This window comes from Natator depressus, chromosome 2 (assembly GCF_965152275.1).
Source record: "Natator depressus isolate rNatDep1 chromosome 2, rNatDep2.hap1, whole genome shotgun sequence".
In the NCBI taxonomy this organism is placed as follows: domain Eukaryota; kingdom Metazoa; phylum Chordata; order Testudines; family Cheloniidae; genus Natator; species Natator depressus.
In genome coordinates this window covers 195,345,303-195,368,049 of record NC_134235.1, presented here as the reverse complement: position 1 = coordinate 195,368,049, position 22,747 = coordinate 195,345,303, and the positions used below count along the sequence as shown (strand labels likewise).

The window sequence follows — 22,747 nt, the reverse complement described above, 5'->3', positions numbered from 1 at the left end:
GCTACACAGGTAATAACTTACAGTATATGTCATATTGTGTACCATTCCTTCGATTTGCCTTACCCAAGGTGTGTCACCTTAAATAGTAACCTTACTTACCTAACAGGTCAAGATTGAAAAACTCACTGCATATCATAATTACAGTTCAGACATGAAATTGAGTTGCTGTCCTTAAAAAGAGAGGCATCTTATGTCTTAAATAGCAAATCTTAGCACGACCTTTGGATTGAGACAAGTGTATTCGTTCTTGGTTAGCATAATAGCTTAATAGAGATAAAAATATTATTCTGCTGGGTTCTTGAGGTTGCTAGTTTAGAACCTGTCATTTTGTCTTTGGTCTGCAAATTTTTGTGTTGAACTGTGAATTTATGAAACTGAGTTATGTAGCCTTTTGTTCCTGGAAAGATATTAAAACATTAGGAACATAAACTAAGTCATGGATATCTTGTTTGTTGAAATACAACCATAGAGAAGTGGGCTATCCATAACCTTTCTAAATAACAGAGGGGGGTACCATAATAGAATAGTATTTTAAATAAATTTTGCAACAAATATTGTACTTGACAAGCCACAAGTGACCGACAAAATACCGAAAAAGGAAAACAACTCCATGACTTCTTTTAAAGTTGGCATTTATAAGTGTGCCTAATATATTCTGTTCTCCTTAAACAGTCATTCTTAGTTCAATTTCCAAGGACGCTTTTCTGTCACAACTTTTGAAAGAGTGAAATATATAATAGGGTTTGCCCTGTTTTAAAATGTGATCTAAATTTTCTCCAGTCTGGGTTTTTGGGTTGCCTAATGTTTATGTGAAGGGAGGCACAAAGCCCAGAAAAATAGAAGCAATAAAATGAGTTTCTAGGAAAAGTGACTACATGCCAATAAATAGTAGGACCTGAGTGCCTCTAGAGTATTCAGTCCTCAATCTTTTCCTCATAAAAATGCTACAGAGTCCTTACTTTACAAGTGACAGCAAGCAATCGTGCTAGTCTTACAGCAGTAGTTCCCCACAGCATCATATTTATTAATAATATTTGACAGCGCTTTTCATTTTGAAAAAGCTTGTCCTAGATTAGCTGATCCTTTCAGGGTAGATAAGTATTTTCCCCCATCTGTAAAATGGGGGAGCACGGAGAGAGAGGTTGAATTTTCTAAGACCATAAAAGGAGCATCAGTGTGACATTGCAAATCGAGTGTTCCTGGTGCCCAGTCCTGGATTCTGACTATTGGAGCATGCTTCTCTCTCAACAGTCAAGTAGTAACATAATAGTACTAATAAGAATAAAACTGATACCTATTTTCATTTTTTATTCTATAGCCTGGCATTGCTAAATATAAATACATTTGGGCAGAAAATCTGTTGGCAACAAAATCCATGGGGATAGTTGCCAAAGGGGAGGAAGGAAACCCTGTGGTTTCTGAGGGATCCTTCAGAGGCTTGAGCAATCTGTGTGTTGGTTCCTGTGCGTCTCTGCTGTCTCTGGGTCTCTGGATTATCCACTCCACTCCCAGGTGGTATAGCTCCACTGAAGCCATGCTACTAGGGTTCCCCATCATTGAAGGGTCCCTGCAGAATAGGTTATACCGCTAGAGTCTGTATATCCTTTACTAACTCCATGGGGATTTATCCTGAACAAGGAATTGTGTGTCTCCCCTTCATTGCCTCTTTGTGAAAGGCGCTCACCAGGGAGACAGTCAACAGGGTAGTGGCAGCACTATCACGGTTGGTGTTTAGTAAAGGAGATCTACATGTAGAAGACAGTCAGTATAGGGACTTTTGGGACATGATCTGGTCATTTACATGCAATTTCAACAATAAAATACAAATGCAGCCGGTATTTAGGTTTCAATCACTTGCTACAGTAACACATGTTCAGGACTTAAATACAAAGTAGCATGCAGTTTCATTTTTGTGGCTAGAGGTGCATGGTACTGTGACTTCTTCCCTCCACCTCATCCCCAATGAAATTCTTGCTTCCGCTTATCGTCTAGGGGCCAGAAAAAGCAAAACAAATAGCAGTTAATACAATTATGGACAAATATTCCCGTGTATATCCTAACTGCATCTTTTAAAGAATCAGATCTATCTACATCAACCTGAAGACCCTAATCATTGTATTAGGGCCTGATATGAGGTGAGGGCAGGAGAGACATCCAGAACTTCCCCTCTCCCTTCTGGAAAGAAGGGAGAGGAGGTTAGATGTGGAAGGATACTGAAAATGGAAGACTTGTGGTTTAGGATATGGGCAATGTCCGTTCTCATTCTCGATGTTTCATGCTCCTTATGATATGATGAAGTGTCAGCTGCTGTATATATGTGTCCAAAGTGAGGCTGTAGTCCAGGGGTGGGCAAACTATGGCCTGCCAGCTGTTTTAATCTGGCTCTTGAGCTCCCGCTGGGGAGTGGGGTCTGGGGCTTGCCCCACTCCGGTGCTCCAGCAGGATCAGGGGCTGCTCCATATAGCTCCCGGAAGCAGCAGCATGGCCCCCCTCCCTCTCCTATGCGTAAGAGCAGCCAGGGCGCTCCACTCTGCATGTTGTCCCTGCCCCAAGTGTTGCCCCCGCAGCTCCCATTGGCCGAGAATTGTGGCCAATGGGAGCTGCATGGGTGGGCCTGTGGACAGGGCAGCGTGCAGAACCACCTGGCCGCACCTCCGCATAGGAGCCAGAGAAAGGACATGCTGCTGCTTCTGGGAGCTGCTTGAGGTAAGCGCTGCCAGGAACATGCACCCCGAGCCTCCCCCCATGCCCCAACTCCCTACTCCACCCCTGATCCCCCTCCTGCTCTCCAAAACCCTCGATCGCAGCCCGGAGCACTCTCCTACACCCCAAACCCCTCCTCCGCACCCCAGAGTCTGCACCCCCAGCCAGAGCCCTTAATGCCCCGCATGACCCAACCCCCTGCCCCAGCCCTGATCCCTTTCCCACCCTCCGAAGCCCTCTGTCCCAGCCCAGAACACCCTCCTGCATCCCAGAGCCTGCACCCCCAGCCCAGAGCCTCCTCCCGCACTCTGAACTCCTCATTTCTGGCCCCACCCCAGAGCCCGCACCCTCAGCCAGAGCCCTGACCCCCTCCCACACCTCAACCCCAATTTTGTGAGGATTCATGACCTGCCATACAATTTCTATTCTTAGATGTGGCCCTTGGGCCAAAAAATAGTCGTCGTTCCCCTCCCCGGTGTAGTCCCAGAAGTGGTGCATTTTCAGAACCATTCCGTACAACTTGCCAGAGAGAGAAATCCATAGACCACAAAACTGAAGGAGATTTCTGTGTTCCTTAAGTGTTCACAAGATCTAAATGAGGGAGTTTCCCATTTTGCTTAAAAAATTTGCATTTTATATATAATTTTTGAACTGGAAAAAGGATATTTTAAATATGGAACTTTTTTTGAGGGGATAAAGGTAAAACAAGTACACTTTTTTAATACTTAAAGGTGGGGGGAAGAAGGGGAGAGATGTCCGGCAAATATTTTTTTTAAAAAGGTAGTGTTTGGTATGTTGAGCCACTTAAACTTGTCATATTTTTTTTTTAGTGGATTTTTTAGCATTTCTCGAATTACCTTTTTCCAAATATCAGTTAAGAAAAATTAATTCGTGGTTTTTCATTGAGATACCTTCTACTGAAATATACAATGTAGTGAAATATTTACATTCTCTAGCAGTTGGAATCATCAAACATATTTCATTTCTCTCCCTGTGCAGAAGTATCTTGTAAATTTCCCCCCAACCTGATACACACACATGCGCGCACATCCTCCCCAAGGTATGAGACTAGGACTAATATAGGAGGTAGCATTTTATTTTTGGCTGGTTCGTTTACCTTCTTAGGCTACAAACAAACAAATGAATCACAAAATGCATTCTTAATGGAACAAGGGGAGTATTGATAGTGGTTTTGGCCCAGCTTTAAAAAGGTATTTAGTCATTGCTGTGCTGAGCATTGCCTAACTGTTTTAGAAATCTCAATCTCATTTTCAAAAGGGATATAGACACTGACTGTTGATGGAATTTAGACTCGTGTAGTTTGAAAATGAGATTTATGCTACTAAAGCTCCTAGGAGTTGTGGTGATGAGTGTGCCAATGCCTAAATACCTTTAAGAATCTGGGCCTTTGAGATTATCTTCCACATCCAGGACTGCATTTAGACCTTAATATTATGTTTAGAATTAGAACAAATTGCTTATTTTTATCTTAAGTGCTCTAATATACCTGAATGTTTACCTTGGGGAAATCGGTTTCTTTATTCCATGCTTGTTATAAACCACCACCACACATTCTACACACAAGATACACATGTGTCTTAGGCCATGCTTGAGCTCTGTGGCTAAGATTTAGCATGTATCCTGGGGAAAGGTAATTTGGCCACTCTAATTTTCTTCATTGAGGTGATAAAAGCAATGGATACCTGCTTCTTTAGCCCAGATCTCTGGAAGGGAGGGAGAGCATTCAGCAATTTTGAATTATTCCTTTTTTCCCCTTGATGCTGCAGAAAACTCTCCAGGCTATGGTGTGAATGCCTTTGTCGTCAGGTTTTGGATGGATGTGACTAGGTTTACAGGGTGTGTGTGGTCCGGAGAGCCTCTGTGGATGGCATGCTGCCCTGCTAGATCTATAGGAATTTTCTTACATAAACTGGTGGTGATTCCTAAACTGATGTGTAAACTCCTGCTTTATGGTTTTAAATCCCTTTGGGGGAAGAGGGATGGTTTGGCCCAGCACAGGTGGGAAGGATAAGGAAATGTAATGCCATAGGGGATAGCTGTGCTATGGTTCTGGGACATGGCATATGGGTCCAGCCCTCCCTATGATGTGCCGAGATGTGTGGAATTCTCACAATTCTTGGGTTATCTGAGTCTCTTTTCAGAGCTGCTGGGTACTCAAACATATGAAAATCAGCCTATGAAGTCTGTATCTTTCAACCCTTAATTTTTCAAAATATGGTCAGTTTTTTCAGTGTATGCATTGCCTTACCATAATAGGCCTGTACACAGGAGGACATAATCTGGCTCTTTTATGAGGCTGGTACATGCGGCATCCTTTCTGACAAAACACTGGTAATAATTTTTAAATAAGATGTACGAGCCGAGTCTGACTAGATTGTGTGTGCCACACACAAAAAAGTATTTATGAACATTTGGTTGGGTTCAAACATATAAAAGGCCAACAGGACTGGGTGAACTTAAAATTGAAAACTTAAAAAAACAAAATAAAAATAAGACATTGCAGCCTGACTTTCGTCAAATATTTTGTTAAGCAGTTTCATGAAACTTTGACATCAACTTTCCATTACAGATGAGAACTAACTATATATCGTAGTATTAACTACAGTAGATATTTTTCATAAAGTTGGAGGAAATCCATTTAAGAAAGTGTTGTCTTTATACTTCTGTATATAACTTCTGTTTCTTTTTTCTTAAGAATTCAGAAAGAACTTGCAGAAATTACATTAGACCCTCCTCCAAACTGTAGGTAAGTTTACATGGATTTTATTAATTTGAAATGCATATGGAAATTACATGGAGGACCAGAGGTAATTTTTCAGTTTTTCCTTGGAGGTGAATACTTTAATGATTTTTGACATAAAGGACATAAATGCCATTGTTTGTAGATGCAAAAATTTGTTATCACTTAAATGATAGTGGTGGTGATCAGGAGAAGTTTGTTAAAAATACAGCACTAATGAAATGTAGGCAAAGTTATTAGATATAGGATATAAGTCAGATCAGTAGCATTTTGTTTACAATCCTGGAAAATATCTTTTTGGTGACAGTTATTAGTGTGACTCTTTTCCTTACAAATTGGTAACTTTGAGAAACATGTTAAGTACAGACATTGCAGATCTTGATCTTTTTGTCTGGCCATTGGTTATGACATTCAGAGGAAACTTAACGAAGTGGAGTTGGCTATCAAACATTTTTTATGACTTTATGCTTTGCCTTTCTGTCAGTTATGTTTATTTATAGTGAGTTAAAACTTGCTTTAAAATTAGTACTGATGTAGGCAAAGAAAACTCTGTTACCTTGTAGCTCACATTTTGTGAAGTAGTTTTCAGATGGCTGCCCCAGAATTCTTATCTGGCAGCTTGACATATCGGTCACATTGGAATTATGCCAGAGTTGTGCAGCAGTACATAAAGGAGCCCCTGCAATAGTACCTCTTGCAATGGGAAGTCAAACTAAATGCAGATGGGTAGTTCTAATCCAATTCTGCCAACTGATTTCCAGCATTGCACGGGGAAAGGTCCATTCTATCGTGTTGTAAAAAAGAAAGTTTGAGAGAAGTAGCTGATGGCATGCAGTTTTTATAATGAATCCCAGTACATTTCAATATCAAATTAACTAAGGAACTGGTAGTAAAAATGACAGTCGGCTTTATTGTTTGGGTCGCTTGACAAAAGTATATGTGTAAGAAAATGTTATAAGAAGAGTTGATATAGTTGTGCTGGATCTCAGGATGTAATTCAGGTAGTTACATATGAAAGCATTGTGCAGGGAAGTGGCCTTGCAATAATAGTGTTAAAAGAGTATTTCACTTAATTAGGATGAACATTGCTTTGCTAGATAAAACGTTTTAATAATTAAGCTGTTCTGTCACGCTTATGACTGTGAGTCTTCAGTCACATCAAAGCTGTTTCAAATGGCAGGCCTTTACTTAGGTGTTGATGATTGATGCTTATTAGTGGGCTGATTTGCTGAGGTAAATATAAAATTACAGTCTGTACAAAAATGCATAAATGAAGAAAGAACTTTGAACTGAATCTAAAAGGCTGCAGTTTTTACAACAGACACATTTGTTTTAGTTTTCTGAATCCTTTCTCTTATAACAAAGCAATCATTTTAGTATACTAGGTACTGCTATATATAATATTTTTAAAGCAAGTGTAAAGTCATCCCTAATGGGCTTAGTGGAAACCTCTTTTAGCAACTCGTACAGAAAATGTGTGAACTGGGGATTTACTGTTCTCTGAATTTGTTGGACTAATGACAAAGTATCATTGCCTCCATCATGGATTGGATTTCAATCTGTCTTGCAAAATGAAAGAATTACATTTAACTTAGTGTCTGGTCCTTCAATGTAGTTTTTGAGATAGCATTATTGCATGTTGTGATCTTGATAGATAATCATTTAGTAACTTTACTATTGGCAAATGTATTTTTATAGTCAATAAGAAATCACTTCATTTAGTTTTATGCAGTGGTGACATAGTCTAGTGTGTTTTTCCTAAACTTTACTTATTTTCTATTATATTTAAACATTATGAAATCAATATACCAACCAGGGATGATTCCTCAATATGACGGAAGAAAGATAAGTTGTAATAGAGTATTTCTTATCCTAAAGTACTTGATTTCTTGCAGAAACTCAGCTCATTCTTACAGAACGTGTGCTAAAGATAAATATTGAATAGGATATAGATATCAGTTTTCCTCCAAATGGGTCTCAGATGGTTTCTTAAATAAACTGTTTGTACGAATTATGGCTCCAGTCCACATGCAGGTACACTCCCATTGATTTTCAATGGGAATTTTACATGCACACAAGGCAAGATTGGGCCATAGATGTGTACAAATCTGTTTTTTTCTAATACCCCCCTCCACACCTCCCTGCCCCCCCCCCCCCGATTCAAATGCAGCCAGGTGTGAAGTGACACTTGTCAATTGCTTAACAAGGCATGAGAGCCATATCAAATAGCTTTGGATCTCGAAGTGTAGAATACTTTGTCCAGCTGAAAATATAGTGATATATTAGGCTAAAATTACCTGAATTGGAATTTGGCTAGTATCTGTGGGGAATAGGACAGCCCTATTCATATGTGAAATGCCATGGGATCTTTGGTTGACCACAGATCATCAGGACCTTGATTTTTGTGTCACACCAAAGACCCTCCAGTACAGTAGTACCCTTTTATGCTATGGTAGGGTAGAGTCTCAGTATTAATTCAGGAGGAGGAGCAGTACCACCCAAATTGCTAAGACCACTTCATTATTTGTAAGCCTAAACTTATTTAAACTTACTTAGCACTTATATAGCATATTTGTGAAAATCTGCTTGTTTTAAAGAAACGTGTTACTGACATATGTGTGTGCCTGGATAATTAGCAGACAATCACTGTGGCAACTTGAAACATTTCTTTCAAAAACTGAAATGTAGTCAGTAGTTTTGTGCATATGAAAATCTGAGACCAATAGGAGTTAGTGATTTCAGATAGCTTTGAGTAACAGAAGTACAGAAAATTGCTTTCAAAACTGAAATTCCACAGTATATAGACTACTGTGGCCTTTGGCTATTTTAGCAACAAGAAATTTAAAATGAGTTATTTTGTGTGATTACTGCTTGTGAGCACTTACAAATTTAAAATTTTATTAGATTTTTTTACATGGAATGATGTTATGGTGTGATCTATCCAGCAGTCCTTACCCAGGGCAAAAGTTCTTTTTATGTCGGTGAGAATTGTGCTGGTGAGAACATGGATATAGATAAGCTTTTGCATATACACATTAGACAAATAAACGATGGATTTCAGAGATCCTGTAAAGGTGGATTTAGGAGTATACGAAACCTAAGTTCCGTGCTTTAGTAGGTATTAGTGTATTCTATATTCAGTGGGCTTTGGTTCAGTCCTATGGAAAGAATCCCACTCACCGTAATAAACTTTGGATCATGCCCTACGTGTGTGTAATATACCAAATGTCATGGGTAGTAGCAGAAGCCAAGTTGAAGGGGTTGCGGGGAGGGGAAAGTGTGCCATTACCATTTACAAAGAGCAGTACCTCATGAAGAATCTGGTGTATTGCCTTGTCAATACCAACAACTAAAAGTTTCTTTTGGGCCCTTGATCATTGTGCAGGCTGCATTACTATCAAGGCAAGTTATGTAAGTAGAACAAAGAGAATATGGATCTCTGTATTTTAGAGGCCTAAACGCTTTTAAGATTGCATTAAAAGGTTTTAATACTTAAGGCAAAGGTAGGGGTGGATGGTGTATCTCTACAATTAGGCTATATTTTTTCCCCAAAGATATATCTTAATTGCTGGTGATACTGCCTGCAATAGATATTGTAACAAGCTAGGGAAGTGCTCAAACTTCTCATACGTTAAATTTAAGATTTTATTTATCTATATATCTGTTGTATAGTAAAACAAACGAAATCCCACCTTCTCTAATTTTTACATAGTTTGGACCTTCTCTTAGTAGGACAGTGTCTCATGGAACATCTCTTACCTATTCCTGATCATGTAGATCACCTCCCTCTCCACCTGGCAATAGAATAACATCTCTGTGGCAACTACAGCAGTTGCTTACATGGAAAAGTAATATTAGGAAAGTATTGTATTTTTAGCTTTATTTCAATTTGAATTTAGTAGCTGGAAACAAGGAGGAGCCATCCAGCACAAAGTCACTAGCTGGCTCTCTGTGGACCACAGTTTGGGAACCAGTGCTCAGCAATTTCCCATTTAAATCAGTTCAGTATCCCTTAATTTTCCCCACTCTGCAGTGACCCCTTATGGCAACTGTGCTTGTGCATGTCACAGTCCGTTCATTTTCCTATACATTTTGTCTCCTGTCCTTTTTCTGTTTTCCCTTGTCATAATTTTTTAAGCTTTCCAGCTTTTTAAGCTATTTTATGGGCTGTGCTTTAAACTAACTTGCTATGCAGCCTACTGGATAAATGCTTTCTATTTCAAAACAATCGAGTTAAAACCCTAAATGTGTACTTATTAAAAGGTATATCTACTTTAAACCTTCATAGATTCCAAGGCCAGTGGGGACCATTATGATTATCTAGTCTGACCTCTTGTATAACACGTCATAGAACTTCCCCAAAATAATTCGAGTGCACATTGTTTAGAAAAATATCCAGTCTTGATTGAAAAATTGTCAGTGATGGAGAGTCCACTAGGACTCTTAATAAAATGTTCCAGTGATTACTTACTCACCTGTTAAGTTTATGCCTTATTTCCAGTTTGAATTTGTCTAGCTTCCAGCTATTGGACTGTTATACATTTATTTGCTAGCTTGAAGAACCCATTATTAAATATTTGTTCCCTGTGTAGATACTTATAGACTGTAATCAAGTCACCCCCCAACCTTCTCTTTGTTTAATCTAAATGGATTGAGATCTCTGAGTCAGCACTATAAGGCATATTTGGGTAATCCTTTCATTGTTCTCATGGCTCTTCTCTGAACCCTCTCCAATTTATCAACAGCCTTCTTGAATTGTGGACGCCAGAACTAGACATTGTATTCCAGCAGCAGTTATACCAGTGCCAAGAATAGAGATAAATTAACTTTTCTGCTCCTACTCAAGTTTCCCCGGTTTATGCATCTCAGGATCTTGTTAGCTCTTTTGTTCAGTGTCATATTGGGAGCCCATGTTCAACTGATTATCAACCACTGCCCCCAAATCTTTTTCAGAGTCACTGCTTCCCAGGTTAGAGTCTCCAATTGTGTAAGTATGGCCTAGATTCTTTGTTCCTAGATATTTACATTTAGCCCTACTGAAATGCATATTGTTGGCTTGTGACCAGTTTACCAAGTGATCTAGATTGCTCTGAATCAATGACCTCTTTGTTATTAACCATTTCCCCCAGTTTTTGTCATCTGCAAAAGGTATCAGTGATCTATTTTCCATAAACCCATGTTGATTTATATTAATTACATTACTCTCCTTTTAGTTCTTTATTAATTAGGTCCCATTATTTTTCCTGGGATCGATGTCAGGCATACAGGCCTGTAATTACCTTGGTCATCCTGTTTACTCATTTTAAAAAATGGCACAATATTAGCTTTCTTCCAGTCTTCTGGAACTTCCTGAGTGTTCCAAGACCTGAAAATCAACATTAATGGTCCAGCAAGCTCCTCATCCAGCACTTTAAAACTCTTAGTTGAAAGTTGTCTGGACTTGCTGATTTTAAAAATGGTCTAACTTCAGTAGCTTCAGTTTAACATGGAATCATAGAATATCAGGGATGGAAAGGACCTCAGGAGGTCATCTAGTCCAACCCCTTGCTCAAAGCAGGACCAATCCCCAACTAAATCATCCCAGCCAGGGCTTTGTCAAGCCTGACCTTAAAAATATCTAAGGAAGGAGATTCCACCACTTCCCTAGGTAACGCATTCCAGTGTTTCACCACCTTCCTAGTGAAAAAGTTTTTCCTAATATCCAACCTAAACCTCCCCCACTGCAACTTGAGACCATTACTCCTTGTTCTGTCATCAGCTACCACTGAAAACAGTCTAGATCCATCCTCTTTGGAACCCCCTTTCAGGTAGTTGAAAGAGGCTATCAAATCTCCCCTCATTTTTCTCTTCCGCAGACTAAACAATCCCAGTTCCCTCAGCCTCTCCTCATAAGTCATGTGTTCCAGTCCCCTAATCATTTTTGTTGCCCTCCACTGGACTCTTTGCAATTTTTCCACATCCTTCTTGTAGTGTGGCGCCCAAAACTGGACACAGTACTCCAGATGAGGCCTCACCAATGTCGAATAGAGGGGAACGATCACGTCCCTCGATCTGCTGGCAATGCCCCTATTTATACATCCCAAAATGCCATTGGCCTTCTTGGCAACAAGGGCACACTGACTCATATCCAGCTTCTCGTCCACTGTAACCCCTAGGTCCTTTTCTGCAGAACTGCTGCCGAGCCATTCGGTCCCTAGTCTGTAGCAGTGCATGGGATGCTTCCGTCTGGACTCTGCACTTGTCCTTCTTGAACCTCATCAGATTTCTTTTGGCCCAGTCCTCTAATTTGTGTAGGTCCCTCTGTATCCTATCCCTACCCTCCAGCATCATATCTACCTCTCCTCCCAGTTTAGTGTCATCTGCAAACTTGCTGAGGGTGCAATCCCCACCATCCTCCAGATCATTTATGAAGATATTGAACAAAACCGGCCCTAGGACTGACCCTTGGGGCACTCCACTTTATACCAGCTGCCAACTAGACATGGAGCCATTGATCACTACCCGTTGAGCCCGACAATCTAGCCAACTTTCTATACACCTTACAGTCCATTCATCCAGCCCATACTTCTTTAACTTGCTGGCAAGAATACTGTGGGAGACCGTGTCAAAAGCTTTGCTAAAGTCAAGGAACAACACGTCCACCGCTTTCCCCTCATCCACAGAGCCAGTTATCTCATCATAGAAGGCAATTAGATTAGTCAGGCATGACTTGCCCTTGGTGAATCCATGCTGACTGTTCCTGATCTCTTTCCTCTCCTCTAAGTGCTTCAGAATTGATTAGTTGAGGACCTGCTCCATGATTTTTCCAGGGACTGAGGTGAGGCTGACTGGCCTGTAGTTCCCAGGATCCTCCTCCTTCCCCTTTTTAAAGATGGGCACTACATTAGCCTTTTTCCAGTTGTCCGGGACTTCCCCCCGATCGCCATGAGTTTTCAAAGATAATGGCCAATGGCTCTGCAATCACACCCGCCAACTCCTTTAGCACTCTTGGATGCAGCTCATCCAGCCCCATGGACTTGTGCTCATCCAGCTTTTCTAAATAGTCCCGAACCACTTCTTTTTCCACAGAGGGCTGGCCACCTCCTCCCCATGCTGTGCTGGCCAGTGCAGTAGTCTGGGAGCTGACCTTGTTCGTGAAGACAGAGGCAAAAAAAGCATTGAGTACATTAGCTTTTTCCACATCCTCTGTCACTAGGTTGGCTCCCTCATTCAGTAAGGGGCCCACACTTTCCTTGACTTTCTTCTTGTTGCTAACACACCTGAAGAAACCCTTCTTGTTACTCGTAACATCTCTTGCTAGCTGCAACTCCAGGTGTGATTTGGCCTTCCTGATTGCATGCCTGAGCAATATTTTATACTCCTCCCTGGTCATTTGTCCAATCTTCCACTTCTTGTAAGCTTCTTTTTTGTGCTTAAGATCAGCAAGGATTTCACTGTTAAGCCAAGCTGGTTGCCTGCCATATTTACTATTCTTTCTACACATCGGGATGGTTTGTCCCTGTAACCTCAATAAGGATTCTTTAAAATACAGCCAGCTCTCCTGGACTCCTTTCCCCCTCATGTTGTTCTCCCAGGGGATCCTGCCCATCAGTTCCCTGAGGGAGTCAGTCTGCTTTTCTGAAATCCAGGGTCCGTATTCTGCTGCTCTCCTTTCTTCCCTGTGTCAGAATCCTGAACTCTACTATCTCATGGTCACTGCCTCCCAGGTTCCCATCCACTTTAGCTTCCCCTACTAATTCTTCCCTGTTCGTGAGCAGCAGGTCAAGAAGAGCTCTGCCCCTAGTTGGTTCCTCCAGCACTTGCACCAGGAAATTGTCCCCTACGCTTTCTAAAAACTTCCTGGATTGTCTGTGCATCGTTGTATTGCTCTCCCAGCAGATATCAGGGTGATTGAAGTCTCCCATGAGAACCATGGCCTGCGATCTAGTAACTTCCATGAGTTGCCGGAAGAAAGCTTCGTCCACCTCATCCCCCTGGTCCGGTGGTCTATAGCAGACTCCCACCACGAAATCACCCTTGTTGCTCACGCTTCTAAACTTAATCCAGAGACACTCAGGTTTTTCTGCAGTTTCATACTTGAGCTCTGAGCAGTCATATTGCTCCCTTACATACAATGCAACTCCCCCACCTTTTCTGCCCTGCCTGTCCTTCCTGAACAGTTTATATCCATCTATGACAGTACTCCAAGTCTCTGTTATTCCAATCACATCATAATTCCTTGACTGTGCCAGGACTTCCAGTTCTCCCTGCTTGTTTCCCAGGCTTCTTGCATTTGTGTATAGGCACTTGAGATAACACGCTGATTGTCCCTCTTTTCCCAGTAGGAGGCAGGACCCCTACCCTCTCGCACACTCCTGCTCGTGCTTCGTCCTGGTATCCCACTTCCCCGCTTACCTCAGGGCTTTGGTCTCCTTCCCTTGGTGAACCTAGTTTAAAGCCCTTTAGCGATACTAGTAGAATCACCATAATCTGAGACTATCACATCTGTATTTGGAGAAAGAACAAAAATAGATTTTTGGCTACTTCTGCCTCGTCTGCATTATTATTGATAGGTCTACCATTTCCATCTAGTAATGGACCGGTACAGTTGTCAGGATTCCTTTTGTTCATAATATATTTTTAAAAACTTTGTCCTTTATTCTACTAGCCATAGATTTCTACTTGCGTGCCTTGGTTTCCCTTATCAATTTTTTACAATTAAATTTCTGATTAATATTCATTATTATCAATTCCCCCTTCCTTCCATTTGTTAAATATTATTTTTATAGTTAGCTTCCCTTCACTTCTAAACCAGGTCAGTTTTCTAACCAGCACAATTGCTTTCTCAGTTGTGGCTTTTTTGGGCATCTAGTAAGGAGTTCTTTAATGATTCGCATCATCTTTTTTTTTTTCTGACTAAATTCTTCCTCCCATCTGATTTGACTCATACGTGCTGTCTGCTTTGTGAAATTGGCCATGTTAAAGCTCCAAATACATGTTGCTGGTCTGCACATTGTACATACTGCTTGTGCATTATAAAATGTGATCATGTTATGATCACTTGTACTTAAGCTGCCTTTTAATTTTTCGTTCTGTGATCAATTCCTCTTCATTAGACTTTTTCTTAAGACTTCCCTTATGTTGGTTGCAATGTTTTTTGAGTTGGGAAATTGTCATCTATAATGTTTAGAAATTCCAAGTGTTTTAGTATTGGCAGCGTGAGACCTCCAGTATGTCACTCAAATTGAAGTCCCTGTGTTAACACAGCTTCCCTTTCCTCCCCCCCCCCCCCCTTTGCCCCCATAACGACAGGTTTTAGAGTAGCAGCCTTGTTAGTCTGTATCCACAAAAAGAAAAGGAGTACTTGTGGCACCTTAAAGACTAACAAATTTGTTAGTCCCCCCCCCATGAGTGTGAATTGTGACACTATTTGTGTATGTGCGCATTTTTTTTGTTACTTTTCTGTGTGTGTTCATCTTGTATATATACCTATCTGAAAATTTCTGGGTAAACCTGAAATTCTTTTGAGGAAGTGCTATCACATTATTTTTGTCTCCCTCCCTCGCCTTGTTTTGGTTGGTCCAGTAAGACTCTACTAGCCTACTCCCAGGGTATGCTCACCCGCTGGGTTGTTATACTCCTCTTCAAGACTACTTCGTCCCTATAGGCTGTTACAAACTGCCCAGTCCATTGGCTCTGTGTGGCAATTGAACTCTTGAATTTGTTGTTTGAAGATGGATACTCAGTGTGATTCCTCCTCTCTTCTGACTTACCCTCCCAACCCAATAGGGTGAGGTTCCTCTTTGTCAGAGGAAACTTTAAAGAGGTTGTATTTCCAGAGTATGGTTTCTTGTTTGACGATTCCCGCACAGAACTTGGGAAGAGATGGTGTAAATTGTGCCAGAGATTGGGCTCTCCTAAAACAGCGGTAGAGGTGGCTTTCCTGATTGAAAAGAGTCTTCCTCTTTTCTTGGTGACGGTCTTGTGACTTGAGATGTCTGCAGTGTTGCCTATGTCCAGCAGGAAAATCCCTTCTGCTATTTCCCCATCTTCCCCCCCGACCCCACACCAAACCACCACCCCCACCTTAAAACTAAAGGTTGGTCGGCCACTTTTATTGTAATTTAAAATAAATAGCTATCGGGACTTCTGATCAGTTGATTTATTATTATTATTCATTTTGGGTTGTGGTAAAGGGGAATTGATCCAGTCATGGGGTTGTGGGAATGGGAATGCCAGTGTATTGGGGTGTATGAGAGATGCAAACCAGACCCAGAATAGTGGTTCACAGGAGACTAGGAGTTTATTTAAATAAACTCCTCTTCCTCTGAGCAGGCTCCACTGCCTTCTGCTGCAGATGTACTCCCCCTCTCATCCCATTTGATCTTGCACAGGGGATTTACTTCCTGCCTGAATGGGCTTACCCTGCTGTGCAGTCACTTCGCTCCTGGAGAATGTGTACCTCACAAGAGTACAGATAATTTCTTCTGGCCAGGCCAGGCCTCTAAGAATGTACTTCAACCAACATCAGTTAATCAGAAGCATGTAGTAGAGGATGGTGATATTAAAGCACAGAGCCCTGTTGGTGTAAGATGGCTCTTAGTGTCTTTCATTATAGAATTATCAATTTTTATTTGTTTTTTTTACTAGTTCGTACACATTGAGTGCTTTCTGCATCTTTTAATATTTTTTTCTCTGTATGTTGCTGTTTCAAAGTGGAGTAAAGGATGTGTTCCCCAAAAACACACACAGTAGAATCCCAGGGTAATCACTTAATTTATAATAACTATGGTACATTTTATCACTGTTAGTTTGCCTGGGTTTATAACTGGTGGTTGTTTCAGATTTATTACTTAAAATACCTTGGGTGGAAAGTGTCAAATTACTTCCTAACATGTAATCTTTTAATTCCTTTAGCTATTTTCTTTTTGAAAAGTAAATCCATGATAGCATCTATCTTCTTTTTAAGGTCTGAAGTATTTCGCTGTAACGCAAAAGGAAGATCAGTTTAAAAATTTTTCTTGAAACAAATAGCTGTTGTTTGTTTTTTCCCTGTAAGTGTCACTATTTTAGTGACACTCTTAACCTTTTGAAGTCATACTGACTGATTTAGAGACCTAATCCGACTTTCTAAATTTTGTTCATATATTTATCAGTTTGTATATGTCAGGATGAAGTGCACTGCATATGCAGACCATAGATTTTTTTTTTTTTTTTTTTTTTTTGCTACAGGGGTTTCCTATATTTGAATGAATGTTTCAGAAGTGGAGATATGATTTTCAAAAATGAACTATAGAGAGGAGGAATCTACTGTAGCAGGGAACTGTCTGGATCCCTTAGTGCAGTGGTTCTCAAACCTGGCCTGTCGCTTGTTCAGGGAAAGCCCCTGACAGGCTGGACCGGTGTGTTGATCTGCTGCGTCCGCAGGTTTGGCCGATTGCGGCTCCCACTGGCCGTGGTTTGCCGCTCCGGGCCAGTGGGGGCTGCGGGAAGGGTGGCCAGCACGTCCCTTGGCCCGCGTCACTTCCCGGAGACCCCATTGGCCTGGAGCGGCAAACCACGGCCAGTGGAAGCTGCCAAACCACGGCCAAACCTGCGGACGCAGCAGGTAAACAAACCGGCCTGGCCCGGCCCGCCAGGGGCTTTCCCTGAACAAGCGGTGGGCCAGCTTTGAGAACAACTGCCTTCGTGTACACAAAATAATGAAGAACCAACACTTGGTTGATTGAAATAAGGTCTACAACTCCGTTAATGGCAATTCTCTTTGTGTACCGTGATAACTTTTAAACACCACATTTGATCAATTCCAAAATTTCAGGGAATGTTCTAGACATCAATGGCCAGAACCATATAGATGCTGATAAAAATGGGAAAAACCAAAAGGAGAAAATGGGGGACACATGGAGCAGATAACATCTGGTTAGCAGAGCCAGCAGCTTCAACCACCTGTATAATTGTCAATATATCGAAGAACTGGTTGATGGCAGCCATTAACACATTACAGCATAACAATAGTCCTCATTTTAGCTCTGCCTGTGCACCCAATACAGGTTAAAATGTTGACAACCTGAAAGACTTCTCCCTCATAGAAATAAATGAAAATGATGGGGTAGGGAAAATAGGGATGCATACAGAGCCCATTGCATTGGAGGAGGAGAACGGGAATGGGAGGGGACAGTCTCTGGCAGGAGGGGTGAATGAGGGATCTTGGTATTGGCAGGACACACAGAACTCGTACCATGGGAGAATGGGACCTAGTGGTAGGAATGAGGCGGAAATGGGGGCACACAGAGCCCCTGCCATTGTGAAGTTGGGGGAGGGGGAGGACTTGGTCACACACAGAGTTCCTGATATGAGGGATAGGGTAGGGGGTTGCAGAAGGTCCTGAAATACATGGGGATATGAGAGTGACACAGAGGGCTGGGGGGATGGAGGTATGCAAGGAGCTCCTGGAGTGTGTAGTGCTGTCAGCCTACAGAAGCAACAAAATATGCAATTCTCTGTAGTTTAAATATACATAACAGGAAAATAGGGAGGGAGAGAAGAAATGAAATCCTACAAGTTGCTTTTTTAAGATGCATAGAGTGTTTCTCTACCTAGCACAATGTATGGGAAGTCAAGATGAGGGCTTTCTTCAATCTGGTCCCTCTCCAAAAAGAGATGCTAAATAAAATATAGTAGAATGGCAAATGGTCTCTGTAAGGGTATGTCTACACTACGGAATAAGGTCGAATTTATAGAAGTCGGTTTTTTAGAAATCGGTTTTATATATTCGAGTGTGTGTGTCCCCACAGAAGTGCATTAACTCGGCGGAGTGCTTCCACAGTACCGAGGCTAGAGTCGACTTCCGGAGCGTTGCACTGTGGGTAGCTATCCCACAGTTCCTGCAGTCTCCACTGCCCATTGGAATTCTGGGTTGAGATCCCAATGCCTGATGGGGCTAAAACATTGTCACGGGTGGTTCTGGGTACATATCGTCAGTCCCCCCCCCTTCCCTCCCTCCCTCCGTGAAAGCAAGGGCAGACAATTGTTTCGCGCCTTTTTTCCTGAGTTACCTGTGCGGACGCCATACCACCGCAAGCATGGAGCCCGCTCAGGTAACCGTCACCGTATGTCTCCTGGGTGCTGGCAGACGCGGCACGGCATTGCTACACAGTAGCAGCAACCCATTGCCTTGTGGCAGCAGACGGTACAATACGACTGGTAGCCGTTCTCGTCATGTCCGAGGTACTCCTGGTCGCCTGTGTGAGGTGGATCAGGAGAGCCTGGGCAGACATGGGCGCAGGGACTAAATTTTTGGTGACTAGACCAGGTCATTCTCTTTAGTCCTGCAGTCAGTCGTATTGAACCGTCTAATGGTGAGCAGGCAGGCAATACGGATTGCTAGCAGTCGTATTGTACCATCTTCTGCCGGGCAGGCAAGAGATGACGATGGCTAGCAATCGTACTGTGCCATCTTCTGCCGGGCAGGCAAGAGATGAGGATGGCTAGCAGTCGTACTGTACCATCTTCTGCCGAGCAGCCATGAGATGTGGATGGCTTGCAGTCCTTCTGCACCGTCTGCTGCCAGCCAAAGATGTAAAAGATAGATGGAGTGGATCAAAACAAGAAATAGACCAGATTTGTTTTGTACTCATTTGCCTCCTCCCCTGTCTAGGGGACTCATTCCTCTAGGTCACACTGCAGTCACTCACAGAGAAGGTGCTGCGAGGTAGATCTAGCCATGTATCAATCAGAGGCCAGGCTAACCTCCTTGTTCCAATAAGAACAATAACTTAGGTGCACCATTTCTTATTGGAACCCTCCGTGAAGTCCTGCCTGAACTACTCCTTGATGTAAAGCCACCCCCTTTGTTGATTTTAGCTCCCTGAAGCCAACCCTGTAAGCCGTGTCGTCAGTCGCCTCTCCCTCCGTCAGAGCAACGGCAGACAATCATTCCACGCCTTTTTTCTGTGCGGACGCCATACCAAGGCAAGCATGGAGTCCGCTCAGCTCACTTTGGCAATTAGGAGCACATTAAACACCACACGCATTATCCAGCAGTATATGCAGCACCAGAACCTGGCAAAGCGCTACCAGGCGAGGAGGCAACGTCAGCGCGGTCACGTGAGTGATCAGGACATGGACACAGATTTCTCTGAAAGCATGGGCCCTGCCAATGCATGCATAATGGTGCTAATGGGGCAGGTTCATGCTGTGGAACGCCGATTCTGGTCTCGGGAAACAAGTACAGACTGGTGGGACCGCATAGTGTTGCAGGTCTGGGACAATTCCCAGTGGCTGCGAAACTTTCGCATGCGTAAGGGCACTTTCATGGAACTTTGTGACTTGCTTTCCCCTGCCCTGAAGCGCATGAATACCAAGATGAGAGCAGCCCTCACAGTTGAGAAGCGAGTGGCGATAGCCCTGTGGAAGCTTGCAACGCCAGACAGCTACCGGTCAGTCGGGAATCAATTTGGAGTGGGCAAATCTACTGTGGGGGCTGCTGTGATGCAAGTAGCCCACGCAATCAAAGATCTGCTGATATCAAGGGTAGTGACCTTGGGAAATGTGCAGGTCATAGTGGATGGCTTTGCTGCAATGGGATTCCCTAACTGTGGTGGGGCCATAGACGGAACCCATATCCCTATCTTGGCACCGGAGCACCAAGCCGGCGAGTACATAAACCGCAAGGGGTACTTTTCAATAGTGCTGCAAGCTCTGGTGGATCACAAGGGACGTTTCACCAACATCAACGTGGGATGGCCGGGAAAGGTACATGACGCTCGCATCTTCAGGAACTCTGGTCTGTTTCAAAAGCTGCAAGAAGGGACTTTATTCCCAGACCAGAAAATAACTGTTGGGGATGTTGAAATGCCTATATGTATCCTTGGGGACCCAGCCTACCCCTTAATGCCATGGCTCATGAAGCCGTACACAGGCACCCTGGACAGCAGTCAGGAGCTGTTCAACTACAGGCTGAGCAAGTGCAGAATGGTGGTAGAATGTGCATTTGGACGTTTAAAGGCGCGCTGGCGCAGTTTACTGACTCGCTTAGACCTCAGCGAAACCAATATTCCCACTGTTATTACTGCTTGCTGTGTGCTCCACAATATCTGTGAGAGTAAGGGGGAGACGTTTATGGCGGGGTGGGAGGTTGAGGCAAATCGCCTGGCTGCTGGTTACGCGCAGCCAGACACCAGGGCGGTTAGAAGAGCACAGGAGGGTGCGGTACGCATCAGAGAGGCTTTGAAAACCAGTTTCATGACTGGCCAGGCTACGGTGTGAAAGTTCTGTTTCTCCTTGATGAAACCCCCCGCCCCTTGGTTCACTCTACTTCCCTGTAAGCTAACCACCCTCTCCTCCTCCCTTCGATCACTGCTTGCAGAGGCAATAAAGTCATTGTTGCTTCACATTCATGCATTCTTTATTCATTCATCACACAAATAGGGGGATGACTACCAAGGTAGCCCAGGAGGGGTGGTGGAGGAGGGAAGGAAAATGCCACACAGCACTTTAAAAGTTTACAACTTTAAAATTTATTGAATGACAGCCTTCTTTTTTTTGGGGCAATCCTCTGTGGCGGAGTGGCTGGTTGGCCGGTGGCCCCCCCCACCGCGTTCTTGGGCGTCTGGGTGTGGAGGCTATGGAACTTGGGGATGAGGGCGGTTGGTTACACAGGGGCTGTAGTGGCAGTCTGTGCTCCAGCTGCCTTTGCTGCAGCTCAACCATACACTGGAGCATACTGGTTTGATCCTCCAGCAGCCTCAGCATTGAATCCTACCTCCTCTCATCACGCTGTCGCCACATTCGAGCTTCAGCCCTCTCTTCAGCCCGCCACTTACTCTCTTCAGCCCGCCACTTACTCTCTTCAGCCCGCCACCTCTCCTCCTGGTCATTTTGTGCTTTCCTGCAGTCTGACATTATTTGCCTCCACGCATTCGTCTGTGCTCTGTCAGTGTGGGAGGACAGCATGAGCTTGGAGAACATTTCATCTCGAGTGCGTTTTTTTTTCTTTCTAATCTTCACTAGCCTCTGGGAAGGAGAAGATTCTGTGATCTTTGAAACACATGCAGCTGGTGGAGAAAAGAAAAGGGACAGCGGTATTTAAAAAGACACATTTTATAAAACACTGGCTACACTCTTTCAGGGTAAACCTTGCTGTTAACATTACATACATAGCACATGTGCTTTTGTTACAAGGTCGCATTTTGCCTCCCCCCACCGCGTGGCTACCCCTTCAACCCTCCCCCCTCCCTGTGGCTAACAGCGGGGAACATTTCTGTTCAGCCGCAGGCAAACAGCCCAGCAGGAATGGGCTCCTCTGAGTGTCCCCTGAAGAAAAGCACCCTATTTCAACCAGGTGACCATGGATTATATCTCACTCTCCTGAGGATAACACACGAACGGATGTTGTTTGAACGCCAGCAAACATACACTGCAATGCTTTGTTGTACAATGATTCCCAAGTATGTGTTACTGGCCTGGAGTGGTGAAGTGTCCTACCATGAAGGACGCAATAAGTCTGCCCTCCCCAGAAACCTTTTGCAAAGGCTTTGGGAGTATATCCAGGAGAGCCGTGAATGCCAGGGCAAAGTAATCCTTTCACATGCTTGCTTTTAAACCATGTATAGTATTTTAAAAGGTACACTCACCGGAGGTCCCTTCTCTGCCTGCTGGGTCCAGGAGGCAGCCTTGGGTGGGTTCGGGGGGTACTGGCTCCAGGTCCAGGGTGAGAAACAGTTCCTGGCTGTCGGGAAAACCGGTTTCTCCACTTGCTTGCTGTGAGCTATCTACGTCGTCTTCTTCTTCTTCTTCTTCGTCCCCAAAACCTGCTTCCGTATTGCCTCCATCTCCATTGAAGGAGTCAAACAACACGGCTGGGGTAGTGGTGGCTGAACCCCCTAAAATGGCATGCAGGTCATCATAGAAGCGGCATGTTTGGGGCTCTGACCCGGAGCGGCCGTTCGCCTCTCTGGTTTTCTGGTAGGCTTGCCTCAGCTCCTTCAGTTTCACGCGGCACTGCTTCGGGTCCCTGTTATGGCCTCTGTCCTTCATGCCCTGGGAGATCTTGACAAAGGTTTTGGCATTTCGAAAACTGGAACGGAGTTCTGATAGCACGGATTCCTCTCCCCATACAGCGATCAGATCCCGTACCTCCCGTTCGGTCCATGCTGGAGCTCTTTTGCGATTCTGAGACTCCATCATGGTCACCTCTGCTGATGAGCTCTGCATGGTCACCTGCAGCTTGCCACGCTGGCCAAACAGGAAATGAGATTCAAAAGTTCGCGGTTCTTTTCCTGTCTACCTGGCCAGTGCATCTGA

At 43.4% G+C, this 22,747-nt stretch overlaps 1 protein-coding gene across 2 annotated transcripts in view; it reads left to right on the top strand.

Moving 5' to 3' along the window:
* LOC141983015 (ubiquitin-conjugating enzyme E2 E2) overlaps positions 1–22,747 on the top strand; it is a 328,802-nt gene that overhangs the window by 10,815 nt on the left and 295,240 nt on the right. The window contains exon 3 of one of the 2 annotated variants that reach the window (XM_074945660.1): positions 5,420–5,470. The exons of the other annotated variant lie outside the window; for it this stretch is intronic. Coding sequence (XP_074801761.1) covers positions 5,420–5,470 — 51 coding nt within the window. The remainder of the gene's footprint in view (positions 1–5,419; positions 5,471–22,747) is intronic. 2 annotated transcript variants of the gene reach the window in all.